The sequence below is a fragment of the Mobula birostris genome, chromosome 6 (genome assembly GCF_030028105.1).
Source record: "Mobula birostris isolate sMobBir1 chromosome 6, sMobBir1.hap1, whole genome shotgun sequence".
Classification (NCBI taxonomy): Eukaryota; Metazoa; Chordata; class Chondrichthyes; order Myliobatiformes; family Myliobatidae; genus Mobula; species Mobula birostris.
In genome coordinates, this window is record NC_092375.1 from 93,462,017 (window position 1) to 93,477,476 (window position 15,460).

At 40.9% G+C, this 15,460-nt stretch overlaps 1 protein-coding gene across 5 annotated transcripts in view; it reads left to right on the top strand.

Moving 5' to 3' along the window:
* The window catches only part of LOC140199206 (cilia- and flagella-associated protein 44), a 227,791-nt gene that overhangs the window by 116,831 nt on the left and 95,500 nt on the right, over positions 1-15,460 (top strand). For 4 of the 5 annotated variants that reach the window (XR_011886373.1, XR_011886374.1, XM_072260870.1 and 1 more), the window contains exons 22-25: positions 2,923-3,113; positions 7,908-8,082; positions 9,711-9,888; positions 13,400-13,855. Coding sequence is in view for 3 of the 5 variants with exons in the window: in XM_072260870.1 (XP_072116971.1) it covers positions 2,923-3,113; positions 7,908-8,082; positions 9,711-9,888; positions 13,400-13,855 (1,000 nt within the window). In the remaining 2 variants the exon portion in view is untranslated. The remainder of the gene's footprint in view (positions 1-2,922; positions 3,114-7,907; positions 8,083-9,710; positions 9,889-13,399; positions 13,856-15,460) is intronic. The other variant, XM_072260872.1, reaches the window with a different exon arrangement.

The following is a 15,460-nucleotide window of genomic DNA, read 5'->3' on the forward strand; positions in this document are numbered from 1 at the left end:
TGAATGTAAGCATCAGTTCATTATGCTAACAATAGTTAGTTAAGAGGTCAACATGTTAGAATTCTACGTGCAATCACAAGGAAAATTACGAAAAGCAATGGAGTGGTTCAAAATTATTTCAAAGGTCTAATAGATCCCAGCTGAGAGTCCCAGGAATAAACTTCTTAGGCTTCCAGCCAGGTACAGGTATTGATTATAACTGACGTCTCGATGTCAAACTCTGCCATCTTCTTCAGGAATGATTTCTCAGGGCAACCCAAACAGATACACCTCCTGTGCTCCTTGATGTGGATTTCAAAAATGAGTCCCATCTGGCCGATATGCACTGCTTTGCATTCACAGGGAACCCTGTAAACGCCATCCAACCTAAGTCCCAGGTCATCTTTGACCCGCATAAGCTGTGAGTTGAGCTTCCTTTTAAAAACGCAAACAACAGGAATTCTGCAGATGCTGGAAATTTAAGCAACACACATCAAAGTTGCTGGTGAACGCAGCAGGCCAGGCAGCATCTCTAGGAAGAGGTACAGTCGACGTTTCAGGCCGAGACCCTTCGTCAGGACCAAAGATGACCTGGGACTTAGGTTGGATGGCGTTTACAGGGTTCCCTGTGAATGCGAAGCAGTGCATATCAGCCAGATGGGACTCATATTTGAAACCCACATCAAGGAGCACAGGAGGTGTATCCTGACGAAGGTCCTGACGAAGGGTCTCGGCCTGAAACGTCGACTGTACCGCTTCCTAGAGATGCTGCCTGGCCTGCTGCGTTCACCAGCAACTTTGCTGTGTGTTACTCGAGCTTCCTTACAGGTTTCAGGATGGTACAAACATTCAAATTCCGATGGAGATGGAGAAGAATGATTGCCTCTCATTGCTGGACGTTCTAATCTGATGGAAACCGGACGGTAGCCTTGGACGTGGCGTCTATCGGAAATGCACTCACACAGGTTGATACCTCAACAATAACAGCCACCTTCATGCCTCCCAACGTAGAGGAATTCTTTCTACTTTGATTACCCTTGCGAAAACTATTTTGGACCCGGAGATTCTCCCTGAGGAAATAAGACGATTATGCAGAATGTTCCTCCAGAATGGCTACAAGGTGAAGGAGATCATTTGGGCCCTTAAAAGGGCTGACAGAAAAAGCAGAAAACCTAACAATGATAAGGACAACCCATCACCACTGCCTGTCTTTCCTACGTTTACACGGTTTCTGGAAAGATCGCTAGGATCCTGAAGAAATACTAGATTAATACCATCCACACTCCTATAAGAAAGCTGTAATGACCTGAGACTTGGGTCAGCTAGCACTCACACGATTCCCTGTGAACGTAGAGCAGCTTATATCGGCCAGATGGGACACAGGGTGGAAACCCGCATCAAGGAGCACAGGAGGTGTATCCTTTTGCATTACCTGGAGAAATTGGTCATAAAATTGACTTTGATGGCACAAAACTACTGTGCCACAACAATGGCTTTTGGGACCACCTGGTAAATGAAGCCATTGAAATAAAACAAGCGGAAAAGAATTTTAACAAAGATGAAGATGTCACTCTAAGTAAGAACTGGAATTTTATTGTATGCAAGGTGGGAGAGCAGAAACCTGATTGGATGATTGAATGGCTGTTCTTCTTTCCTTTTCCATTTTTCTGACTTTATCATGAGGTGAGTTGGCCAATCCTTACTAAGAGAGATAATATCAGCATAACTTGGTGCCTCAATGGCATTACCTATCTATCCTGTGTTGCAAGTTTTATAATAGTTGCAGTATTGTATTACAATACAGTAACAACTAACAAAATTGGTATCAATTTAACAAAATGCATTAATGCTATTTTCTGTTGCTGTATCAATGATAACATAAGGAAACGTACCTAGATGGTTTCCATCCCAGGGTTTAAAAGGACGCGTGTGAAGACATTACAGCAGTCCGAACATATTATCTTTGGAAGATTTGCTTAGATGGGAAGAATGCATAAACCACTTATATTTAAAAAGCTAACCATTTAACCTAATACCCTAATGGAGGAGAGACAGCAGTGCGCCGTGCATGCGCAGACCTCCGGTGAAAAATGATATCATATCTGTTAAATAGAGGCCGTGGACAATTCTGATTTGATGGAGACAGACGTGAAAGCACAGAGGAACACCTGGAGAAATTTCTGAAACGCTCGTTCGCTGCTGTTGTTACTGCGCGGTGGGGAATCTTCCGGAGGGAAGGCCTCAAAATCCCCGGCTTTGCCCGCTGTTGGCGACCAAGATTGAGGTCGAATCGTTCGGACAGAGATGGCGCTCAGTACTCGGTGTCGGAGAGCTGATTCGGAGGCTCGAAGTTTTCGGATGACTCAGAGACGGATTGTGGTCGGGCATGGCAGGGAGAGTTTTTCTTCCTTCTCCCGCCTGCGTGAGCTGTGGGACATTTGAGTGATTTTGAACTTTTTACTGTGCTCATGGACTTCTTCATCAAGTTATGGTATTGTTGCACTGTTGTAACTATATGTTATAATTATGTGGTTTTGTCAGTTTTTTCACTGTTGGTCTGTCCTGTGTTTTGTGATATCACATCGGAGGAAATATTGTATCATTTCTTAATGCATGCATTACTAAATGACAATAAAAGAGGACTGCATGTCTTCATAATCTAATATCTGAACGTGTAAGAGTTCATTATTAGCTCTAGAGTGATTGAATTCTGTGATCAACTGAAAATTTTCAGAGACCGTCAAAATAGATTTGTGAAGAGTAGGTAATGCATTATTTTGTGATGACCTAGTTAAAATAGGAAACACAAATGCATGATTATGTTTTAAATCCAGCCCATTAGGTAACAAATCTTTGACGGCAAAATGTCTTTGTAAATATTTTTAGATTCTTAATCATAAGATATCAATAAGATGATCAAATTAACTGTGAATGTTTCTACAGGTTTCGAGATGCAGTAGAATATGACACAGTTATTGTGCACTGTTTTGAAAGTGATCACAAGGTGTCAACTTACCGAGTAACATCATTTTCCAAAGAGTATCACCAAATGAAGGCTGATATGCTGCGGAGGAGCCAGTTACAGGTGGAGCAGAAAAGTAAAGATAATGCTTTTAAGGAAAGCAAAGGAGCAGGTAGAATTTTTTTCAGGTCCAGTGCACTTGTTAGTTTATCTTGTTATCTCAACTGCCCAAGATGTTAAGCTCTGCCATAATCAGAATTTCACAGTCCTATGGCCTTTGAGCAGAATGTTTTAAGTCTTTAAGAAATTTAACAAGTACAATGTTTTTATCCAAACTCTGGTTTTCATTTTGGCATGATTTATTCTGCAGTGTCCTTTAAGGGAAGTAGTAACAAAGGAAAGAAAAATGATTATAATTGTTTTACATGGTCAAAAATAGTTTACTGTACTGCAAATATGAATCATGATTCTATATACTTTATCCTTTTCATTCTTTAAAATTAATTATTTCCTTTCCACTTTGTTTTTAAGTGCCTGAATGATATTTTTGTCCTTTATTGTTGGGCCAATGAAACCCTGGTTAAGATGAACCATTATTAACTGCATCCAGAAGCATTTCAATTGAAGCCGATTTCACTAACTTTTCAATTATTTCTGTACATTGATCCTGTAATAAGATAGTGAAAGTTTATAGTTTGCAGTGGGTTTGAACCCTATATAGTATATGTAATTTTCTCTCATTTCTCACATGGGACCTCTTTTGGGACAGTCGTGACCTGTACGAAAAGGATGGGTTGCACTTGAATCTGAGGGGGACCAATATCCTGGCAGAGAGGTTTGCTAAGGCTATTGGGAAGAGTTTGAACTAGAATTGCTGGGGGTTGGGAACCGAACTGAAGAGACAGAGGAAGGGGCGGTTGGTTCACAAATAGAGGAAGCTTGGGAGGGAGGATAGGCAGGTGATAGAGAAGGGACATGCTCAGACAGATGGTTTGAGGTATGTCTGTTTTAATTCAAGAAGCATCATGAACAAAGCGGATGAGCTTAGAGCATGGATCAGTACTTGGAGCTATGACATTGTGGCCATTACAAGGCCATAACAGAGACTTGCATGGCTCAGGAGCAGGAATGGTTACTTAGAGTGCCAGGCTTTAGATGCTTCAGAAAGGACAGGGAGGGAGGTAAAAGAGGTGGGGGCTTGGCACTGCTGATTAGAGATATTGTCATGGCTGAATAAAAGGATGAAGTCATGGAGGGGTTGTCTACTGAGTCTTTGTGATAGAAGTTAGAAACAGGAAGGGGTCAATACCTCTACTGGGTGTTTTTTATAGACCACTGAATACGTGGTGGAAGATTTTAATCTCCCAAATAGTGATTGGCATCTCCCTAAAGCAAGGGGTTTAGATGGGGTGGAGTTTGTTAGGTGTGTTCAGGAAGGTCTCCTGACACAATATGTAGATAAGCCTACAAGAAGAGAGGCTGTACTTGATCTGGTATTGGGAAATGAACCTGGTCAGGTGTCAGGACTCTCAGTGGGAGAACACTTTGGAGATAGTGATCACAATTGTATCTCCTTTACCATAGCATTGGAGAGGAATAGGAACAGATAAGTTAGGAAAGCGTTTAATTTGGAGTAAGGGGAAATATGAAGCCATGAGGCAGGAACTTGGGAGCATAAATTGAGAACAAATGTTGTCAGGGAAATGTATGACAGAAATGTGGCAAATGTTCAGGGGATATTTGCATGGCGTTCTGCATAGGTACATTCCAATGAGACATGGAAAGGATGGTAAGGTACAGGAACTGTTGTGTACAAAGGCTGTTGAAAATCTAATCAAGAAGAAAAGAAAAGCTTTCAAAAGGTTCAAAAAGCTAGGTGAGGATAGAGATCTAGAAGATTATAAGGCTAACAGGAAGGAGCTTGAGAATGAAATTAGGAGAGTCAGAAGGGGCCATGAGAAGGCCTTGGCGAACAGGATTAAAGTAAACTCCAAGGCATTCCACAAGTATGTGAAGAGCAAGAGGATAAGACATGAGAGAATAGGACCAATCAAGTGTTACAGTGGAAAAGTGTGTGTGAAACTGGAGGAGATAGCAGAGGTACTTACTTTGCTTCAGTATTCACTACAGAAAAGGATCATGGCGATTGTAAGGATGACTTACAGCGGATTGAAAAGCGTGAGCATATAGAGATTAAGAAAGAGGATGTACTGAGCTTTTGGAAAGCATCAAATTAAATAAGTCACCGGGACCGGACGAGATGTACCGCTGGCTGCTATGGGAGGAGAGGGAGGAGATTGCTGAGTCTCTGGCAATGATTTTTGCGTCATCAATGGGGATGGGTGTGGTTCCAGAGGATTGGAGGGTTGCAGATGTTGTTCCCTTATTCAAGAAAGGGAGTAGAGATAGCCCAGAAAATTATAGGCCAGTGAGTCTTACTTCAGTGGTTGGTAAGTTGATGGAAAAGATTCTGAGAGGCAGGATTTATGAACATTTGGAGAAGCATAATATGATTAGGAATAGTCAGCACGGCTTTGTCAAAGGCAAAATGCTTTACGGGCCTGATTGAATTTTTTGAGGATGTGACTAAGCACGTTGATGAAGGTAGAGTAGTAGATGTAGTCTATATGGATTTCAGCAAGGTTTATTGAGAAAGTAAGGAGGCATGGGATCCATGGAGACCTTGCTTTATGGATCCAGAATTGATCTGCCCACAGAAGGCAAAGAGCGGTTGTAGATGGGTCATATTCTGCATGGAGGTTGGTGACCAGTGGTGTGCCTCAGGGATCTGTTCTGGGACCCCTTCTCTTTGTAATTTTTATAAATGACCTGGATGAGGAAGTGGAGGGATGCATTAGTAAATTTGCTGATGACACAAAGGTTGAGGGTGTTGTGGATAGTGTGGAGGCTGTCAGAGGTTACAGCGGGACATTGATAGGATGCAAAACTGGGCTGAGAAGTGGCAGATGGAGTTCAACCCAGATAAGTGTGAGGTGGTTCATTTTGGTAGGTGAAATATTATGGCAGAATATAGCATTAATGGTAAGACTCTTGGCAGTGTGGAGGATCAGAGGGATCTTGGGGTCTGAGTCCATAGGACACTCAAAGCTGCTGCGCAGGTTAACTCTGTGGTTAAGAAGGCATATATGCATTGGCCTTCAATAACCGTGGGATTGAGTTTAATGTTACAGCTATATAAGACCCTGGTCAGACCTCACTTGGAGTACTGTGCTCATTTCTGGTCACCTCACTACAGGAAGGATGTGGAAACCATAGAAAGGGTGCAATGGAGATTTACAAGGATGTTGCCTGGATTGGGGAACATGCTTTATGAGAATAGGTTGAGTGAACTTGGCCTGTTCTGCTTAAAGCGACGGAGGATGAGAGGTGACCTGATGGAGGTGTATAAGATAACGAGAGGCATTGATCCTGTGGATAGTCAGAAGCTTTTTCCCAGGGCTGAAATGGCTAACACAAGAGGACATAGTTTTAAGGTGCTTGGAAGTAGGTACAGAGGAGATGTCAGGGGTAAGTTTTTTACACAGAGAGTGGTGAGTGTGTGGGATGGGCTGCTGGTGACAGTGGTGGAGGCGGATATGATAGGGTGTTTTAAGAGACTCCTGGACAGATACGTGGAGCTTAGGAAAACAGAGGGCTATGGGTAACCCTAGGTAATTTCTGAAATAAGTAGGTGTTCGGCACAGCATAGTGGGTCGAAGGGCCTATGTATCAAATTCATGAGAAAGCATGATGGAAAAGTAACTCCAAAGTTTGAGAGTTATCAAAAGTAGTTCATGAAAGAATCCTAAAGTAGAAAGATGCAATGTTGGGATGTAACAAAATGGGAAAAAATGCAGCATTAAAGAGCTAAAAGCCTGATCTGTCTTGAAAATCTCTTGAAACTCAAAAGATCAGTGAAATTCTGTCTACTTTCACAGTAACTTTGGATGGATATCTGCAATGTCATAAACATTGAGAGCTAACAAAAAATATCTCATCCTTGGCATACCGAGAATATCTTAGCATGCTTCAGAACCATTAGCAAGCAAAATCATTTGTGTTTGGTCAACATAAGATATGTGTTGAAAAGTATGGTTGAAGAGGCCTGATTCATAAAACAATTTAAGTAAGGGAAGGATGACAGAGAGGTTTAGTGGCAGGAGTCATTCAAGAGTAAGATATAAGTAAGATAGCTGATCTCAACAAATGTTTAAACTCGTTATTTCACACCACTGTCTTCTTCTGAATAATTAAAATTACCTGCATTGAGGATCCTCAGTTTACTTTTAATATCCATGCATTTATTTCTCTGACCTCTTTCAAACATTCGATCATCAAAACATATTCTCAATAGGGATTCCTTAATTCTACCTCATCTCTCTTTTATCCTGCCCTTTCTTTCCGGTATATTGTGCCACCATGAATGTTCAGCATCTAAAACGTGCCAGTGTTAATGAATTATATGAAACCCTAGATGGCAATTTGTGCTTGTAGCTTATCTACATTATTTCTATTGCTCATGTATTGACACAAAAACATCATTCCTGCCATTATGTTCTATATTTTTGCCTAGCTTGTCTTCAGATTTTCCACCCTGCCTGTTTTCTTTCTTGTTTCATCTGCTGACCTCACAGCACTTGAGGATTCTGTCTGTTTTTATCCCAGAAATGACTCCACTGTCATTATTTTCTCAGTTAAGAGGTTATATACATCACTGCTGAACTATGAATTGAATGGAGAAGGAAAAATACCCATCTTCATTGTTTTTCTGCAGCAACCTGTTACTAAGAGCTAAAAGTCACATTGCTACACTTATGGCATCCCCTTTTAATGGACAGTGATCCTCTTGTGAACTGCTGATGGTGGCCTCCTTTGATATATGTTATAATGTGAAATACAATTTCCTTTGAAGGAAAATGGGTTGTGACAACCACTGTGTGCTTTATTATTGCTCTCTTCTCTGTAGACATTGACAAGAATGCAGAGCAGGACGTGGATCTTGACTTGTTGGGGGGGTCAAAACACCAACAAGCAAACGTGATTATTGGATTACAACATGCAGAAAGACTGCAGAATATGATTAACAAAACAGATAAAGCAAAGGCCAAAATTGAACAGAGGAAAAAAGAATGGACAGAGCTGTGAGTTATACTTTTGCTTAACCCTTTATATGATGATTTCCAGTGAGGAAAGTAATAAATGGAAGTAGATAAGAAAGCAATCACAATAAAAACGTCCAAGACAATCATTTGCACTGCACACCATCCAGTGGTACTTAATAAGTCTAGAGAAGAACACAACAATGGTATGCAATAAGACCAGCTCCATCGCTATTGAGCAATTTGCTGATGGGCTAGTCATGCAGTACTTAGCGTTCTTACTATCCAGCAGTGACTTGCGATCATAAAAAGGATTTGCAAGGTGGACGAATACACCTTTGTTTGGACCCAGAGTGGTCACTGTGTCCAAGAGCACTGCCATCTTACTGGAATGTGAGGAGAAAAGATTGGATTAGTGTAAGATGGGTGGTTGATGTTAGTGCATAGCTCTGTTACCATACTGTATCTCTCTGATCCTGAGTGAAACATTACATTGCTTTCTGATGCCATATTAGATGTAGGTTTAGACATTTCAAGTCTTTTGACAGTTCCAACATTTAGTAAGCTTGGGGACATGCTTAACTGAAATAAAAACAGAAAATGCTGTAACCACATAGTGGGTCAGGACACATCTATGGGAAGAGAAATGAGCTTAATGTTTCAGATCATAGCTTAACTGGCTAGTTAGAAGTTAGCTTGGGGGAACAGTTTGTACTGCAAGTATGCTGGAGAGGGAAATGAAAGAAAAAAATATAGGTAAAGAGGAGAAGTAAGGTACTGCAGATAGTGGAATCTGGAGCAACATGTAAAGTGGTGCAAGAGCTCAGTGGGTGAAGCTGGAAGGAAAGGAGCAGTTCACAAGTCCCTGTAGTACTTCGTATATTGCTGTATACAGATTAAAAACTTTAATTTGCAAGTGCATCCAAACAAAGATCTGGCTGAGAAAAGCCAGTAGAGTGATCATTTTTGAAAACCACGTTCAAATTCAATTGTTTCCACTGTTTACAGGGAGCATCCCAGGTAGTATTGATGTTGGGAGATTCAACCTATCATGTTTGCATAAACATACTGTCTGTTGAGCATAGTAAATACAGAAATATTGGAAACACTCAACATATCAGGCAGTATCTGTGGAGGAAATCAATTATGTTGCTGGAAATTAATTCATAATTCGAGAATGGCTTTTGTTGGAAGTGTAATATTTTCTTTTGGATACCACTGAATAAGACAGTGTTCTTAGTACTATAATTGTTATTAAATAAACTGTACATCCTAACTAGTCCAGTATTGTTCTGTATATGAAGAAAGATAGTTCAGAATTATTATTATAAATATATTAATCTAGACATTACAAGTTACTTCACAAACCGAGAATAGATTTTGCAGATGTTATTGTGGATGAGACCCGTGAACCTTCTACACTCCAGCTGCTCTGTTCCTTTAGTTATTTTATCCAGTGTGGTGATTTTGATAGTTGATTTTGCTATGTAAGAATGTTAAAGAGTTGTAGAATGATTGAATGAAATTGAAGTTCAGGTGAAGTTACAATATTGTTAAATATTAGAACAGGTTGTGGGGGCTGAGTTGTCTACTCTTGTTCTCTTGATCCTTTGGATTTGAGGTCAAAACATCCTGATAGTATAGATTTCTTTACATTTTGTCATTTGTAGTTACTTGAGCCAACCTGATGATAACTATGAAGATCCAAATGATGCTGCAGCAATCAAAGATGCTCAAGAGCACATGGGAGATTTCAAGTTAAAAACAGCTTCCGACTACACTGTACCAGAACATCTGCATATTAATGCAGAGAAAAAAAGGAACCAACTTATTCACCTTGAGGAGCTGGTATGTAACTGAACAGAATTTGATGCATATTCTGTACACTTGCCTCTTCTGCATGGTTGGAATCCTACTTCTGTGACTCAAGTTTCTTTTAAGATGCATGTGATTAGTATATCATCCCACATGTGCTTCTAAGTTTGACCCTCATGCACTTGGCATTGACAGCAATCTGAACATCCTATTTAATGAAGGTACTCACAGCACTGTGGAAATTTCAGGCAGCAGAACAAACTTCACCTAAATTCATATCTATGCAGAGCCATGCATAGATGATGGCAGTGATATACAGGCCTCTAAACAGGAACTACGATGTGAACTACAGATTACAATCAGAAATAGAAAAGGCATGTCAAAAGGGCAATGTTATGATAGTCATAGGAGTTTTTAACATGCAAGTAGATTGGGAAATTCATGTTGGTAATGGATCTCAAGAGAATGAATTTGTTGAATGCCTGCGAGATGGCTTTTTAGAGCAGTTTGTCATTGAGCCTACCAGGCAATCAGCTGTATTGGATTGGGTGTTATGTAATGAACCAGAGGTAATTAGGGAGCTTAAGGGAAAGGAACCCTTAGGAGTCAGTGATCACAATATGATTGAGTTCAACTTGAAATTTGATGGGGAGAAAGTAAAGTCTAATGTAGCGGTGTTTCAATAGAATAAAGTAAGTTACAGTGGTGTGAGAAAGGAGTTGCCCAAAGAAAATTGGAAGGAGATGCTGGCAAGGATGACAGCAGAGCAGCAATGGCTTAAGTTTCTGGGAAAAATGAGGACAGTGCAGGATAGATGTATTCCAAAAACAAAGAAATATTCAAATGGCAAAACAGTACACCCATGGCTGAAAATCAAAGCCAATGTAAAGGTAAAAGAGGACATACAACAAAGCAAAATTAGTGGGAAGATGGAGGATTGGGAAGCTTTTAAAAACCTACAGAAAGCAACTAAAAGAATCATTAAGAGGGAAAAGATAAAATATGAAAGCAAGCTAGCAAACAATATCAAAGTGGATAGAAAAAGCTTCTTCAAGTATATAAAAATTAAAAGAAATTTAAATATCTCATCTGATGCGGTTTGGGATTCAATTCTTAAGTTGGTTAACTCAACCTCTTCATGTGCTCACCACTGCCTTTTGCAGTTTAAGGTTGTACACAGGGCTCATATCTCTAAAACTAAATTATCGCGGTTTTATCCTGACATTAGTCCCATTTGTGATAAGTGTAAAGGGGGTGAGGCTTCTCTTATCCATATGTACTGGGCCTGTCCTAGTCTAGAGAAATTCTGGAGAGAAGTTTTTTCAACCCTATCCCGTGTTCTTAATTGCCACTTAGAACCTAACCCTCTGATTGCTCTTTTTGGCACCTTGGGTGAAGTAGACATGTACTTGAGTCCGACTAAATGTCGAACATTATCTTTTGTTTCTCTCTTGGCTAGCCGGTTGGTTCTCCTTAGGGGGAAAGATGCTGTCCTACCCACTCACGCTCAATGACTTAGTGATATTATGTCCTGTTTAGACCTTGAAAAGATTCATTATTCACTTCTTAATTCAGACATAAAGTTTCATAAGGTGTGGGGACCTTTTCTTGAATACTTTCATAACTCCTCTTTAGATTAAGTTTATCCTTTTTTTTGTACTATAATCCCTTACTTTCAGCTTTTTTTCCCCTGTAAGTTTTACGGTTTTTTTGTTGTGAATTACATTATAGTTTTGGTAGTCGGCGTTATATATTTTTTATATATGTATTTACAGCTCTGTGGGGTTGAATTCTCCGATTAATTTTTTCTTTTATACACAGAAATGGTTGGCCTGGGATTTTTTTTAGTGGGAGGTTGGGGAGGATACTAATCTTACATGAGTTTATTTGGGAGCCAAAGGAGAAATTTCTGAGAGTAAGGACTAATTCCGCTAGACGGAGCAGAGTGGTGGTAGAGGGGAACTGGTTAGGTCTGGAGTCCAGGGAGGAGTGGAGAGCTTCTACTTTCAAATCTCTTACTAGCTCCTCTTTCAGTTAGTCCTGACGAAGGGTCTCGGCCCGAAACGACGACTGGACCTCTTCCTATAGATGCTGCCTGGCCTGCTGCATTCACCAGCAACTTCTATCTGCAGATTTCCTCGTGTATGAGTTTATTTTGGGTGCTTTTTCTTTATTGTTATGAATTATATATTGGACATGTTTGTTTTGCACTGTATAAATCTCCATTTTGTTGATGGTTTTTTTCTGTAGCTGTATTGTAGAAATGCATAAAAAATCAATAAAAAAATTAAAAGAGGTGAGAGTGGCTATAGGGCTGCTAGAAAATGAGGCTGGAGAAATAATAGTGGGGGGCAAGAAGATGGCAGACAAACTAAATTAGTATTTTGCATCAGTCTTCATCGTGGAAGACACTAGCAGTGTGCCAGGTGCTGAAAGGTGTGAGGGAAGAGAAGTGAGTGTAGTTACTATTACAAGGGAGAAGGTGCTCAAAAAGCTGAAAGACCTAAAGGTGCAAAAGTCACCTGGACCAGATGAACTGCACCCAAGGGTTCTGAAAGAGGTAGCGGTGGAGATTGTGGAGGCACAGTAACTAGTGGTGTTCTGCAGAGGTCAGTGTTAGGACCGCTTCTTTTTATGTCATATATCAATGATTTAGATGGAATAGATGGCTTTGTTACCAGGTTTGCAAATGATATGAAGATTGGTGGAGAGGCAGATAGTATTGAGGAAACAGGTAGGCCGCAGAAGGACGTAGACAGATTAGGAGAATGGGCATGAAAGTGGCAAATGAAATACAATGTTGGAAAATGAATGGTCATGCACTTTGGTAGAAGAAATAAATTTGCAGACTATTTTGTAAACTAGGAGAAAATCCAAAAACCTGAGATGGAAAGGGACTTGGGAGTCCACGTGCAGAACACCCTAAAGGTTAACTTGCAGGTTGAGTCAGTGGTGAGGAAGGCAAATGCATTTTTAGTATTCATTTCAAGAGTCTAGAATATAAGAGCAGAGATGCGATGCTGAGGTTTTGTAAGGCACTGGTGAGGCCTCACCTTGAGTACTGTGAACAGTTTTGGGCTCCTTATCTAAGAAAAGATGTATTGGGATTGGAGAGGGTTCAGAGGAGGCTCACAAAGATGATTCCGGGAATGAAAGGGTTATCATATGAGGAGAGTTTGATAACTCTGCATCTGTTCTCGATGGGATTTAGAAGGTTGGTGGGGCGGGGGGGGGGACCTCATTGAAACCTTTTGCATGTTGAAAGGCCTAGGCAGAGTAAATGTGGAAAGGATGTTTCCCATGGTGGGACAAGAGGACACAGCCTCAGGATAAAGGATTGATAAGTTCTTGACTGGCCATGGCATCAAAGGTTATGGGAAGAAGGCCAGGGAGTGGTGCCAAGGAGGGGACGAAGAATCAGACATGATTGAATGGTGGAGCAGACTTGATGGGTCTATATGGCTTAATTCTGCTCCTATGTCTTATGGTCTTGTGGTTTAAGTGTTATATTTGTGTAACCCAACTTTTTTATTGTCTTGTAAAGATCCATGAACTCAAAAGTGAAATGAGCAAGAAGGTAGTCGACCTTCGTAACACAAAGCTTAATATTATTAAACAAATCACTGATCTGTGTAAGGAGTTGGCATCAATACAGACCAACCTTGATCCTTTACAACGCCTTCCTATTCCTGTGGTTCCAAGCATGCATCCTGATGAGATGCCTGAGAAGAAGTTCCAGTATGACCATGAAAAGCTTTTGGAATTCAGGGATAAGAATCTTCAAGGTGAAAAAAGCAAGAATCAATCCAACCAGGTCAATGAGTTTGAAAAAATATCTGGAACTACTAATACCACACCAGATAGCTCGATTCATCAACTAGAAGGATATGCTGTGAAACCCCAATTGTCTGAAATGGTGCCACTGTCAAAACTGGAGGAAGAAATCAAAATGATTGAAGAGAAAAAAAAATTATACATGCAAACAGAGATATTAAGGAAGGTATGGAGACAGTGATGATATTAATAACACAGAGCTTGTGTAAAAATATTTTTACTGATTTTAGTCAGTTTGTCTAATTGATAAACTGTTGGCAATATGGAAAATTGTATTCAGAAACTATTTTTACCAGGTCTCTATCAGACTACACAGTTCCTGACAGATCTCATAACACAGTTAATCCTTCACCCCCACTGCTACTGGGTTCTGTGTCCTGAAGTAGATTTTGTGCAAGGTTTCATTTAAGCTGTAAGCACTTCCTGCTGTAACTCGTGTCCCATAGCACAATCCTTGCTTGGTCTCACTATCAGCCAGACAGTTCCTTCTTGGTCTTATTGCCCAACAGCAGAGTTCCTGCTAGTTTTCACTGTCCTACTGGACCTCATTCTCATTGATATCATTTCTTACTGGGTCTCATGGTGCTGGAGATCATTCTATACTACCGGGTCTCAAAGTCCAAGAGCACAGTTCCTGCTATTCACTGACTACTGCACAATTCTTCCAGAATATCACAGCCCAACAATTGGAGATATTGATGAATGATTTTAGAATCACTGAGTCATCGATCCTCATGGAAAGTAGGAAGTGGGGGTGGGGGTGGGGAGGGAACTCCCTATGCAACTCCCTTGTCCATTTGTCCCTCCCCACTGACCTCCCTCCTGGCGCTTATAAGTAGAACAAATGTTACACTTGCCTCTATACCTCCTCCCTCACTGCCATTCAGGGCCCTAAACAGTCCTTCCAGGTGAGGAGACACTTCATTTGCGAGTCTGTTGGGGTCATCTACTGTATCCGGTGCTCCTGGTGTGGTCTGTTGTATATCGGTGAGACCTGATGTAGTTTGTGCTTCACCAAACACTCCATCTGCCAGAAATAGTGGGATCTCCCAGTGGCTATCCATTTTAATTCCACTTGCTATTCCCATTCCAACATATTAGTCCATGGCCTCCTCTACTGTCACAACGAGGCCACATTCAGGTTGGAGGAGCAATACCTTATATTCCGTCTGGGTAGCCTTCAACCTGATGGGATGAACATCAATTTCTCAAACTTCCAGTAAATCCCGTTCCCTCCCTCTTCATTAGTCCTCATCCCTATGCTCCTCTCTCACTTATCTCCTTAATCTGCCCATCACCTCCCTCTGGTGCTCCGCCCCTTTTTCTTGCTACTATGACGTTCTGTCCTCTCCTATCAGATTCTCCTTTCTCCAGCCCTGTATCTCTTTCGTCATTCAACTTCCCAGCTCTTTACTTCACCCCTGCCCCTCCTGATTTCACTTATCACCTTGTGTTTCTTCCTCCCTCTCCCACCTTCTTACTCTGACTCCTCATCTTTTTTTCTCCAGTCCTGACGAAGGGTTTCGGCCCGAAACGTCGACTAATCTTTTCAACTGATGCTGACTGACCTGCTGAGTTCCTCCCGCGCATTGTGAGTGTTCCTTTGACAACAGCATCTACAGATTATTTTGTGTTTACGAGTTTCTCCAGTACTTTGTGTGTGTTGCTTGGATTTCCAGCACTTGCAGATTTTCTTTTGCAAACCATTACTAGACTTGGTATTTTGCAGAATATGAGGTTATGTAGTGACTTCACACTGAAGGACACCTGT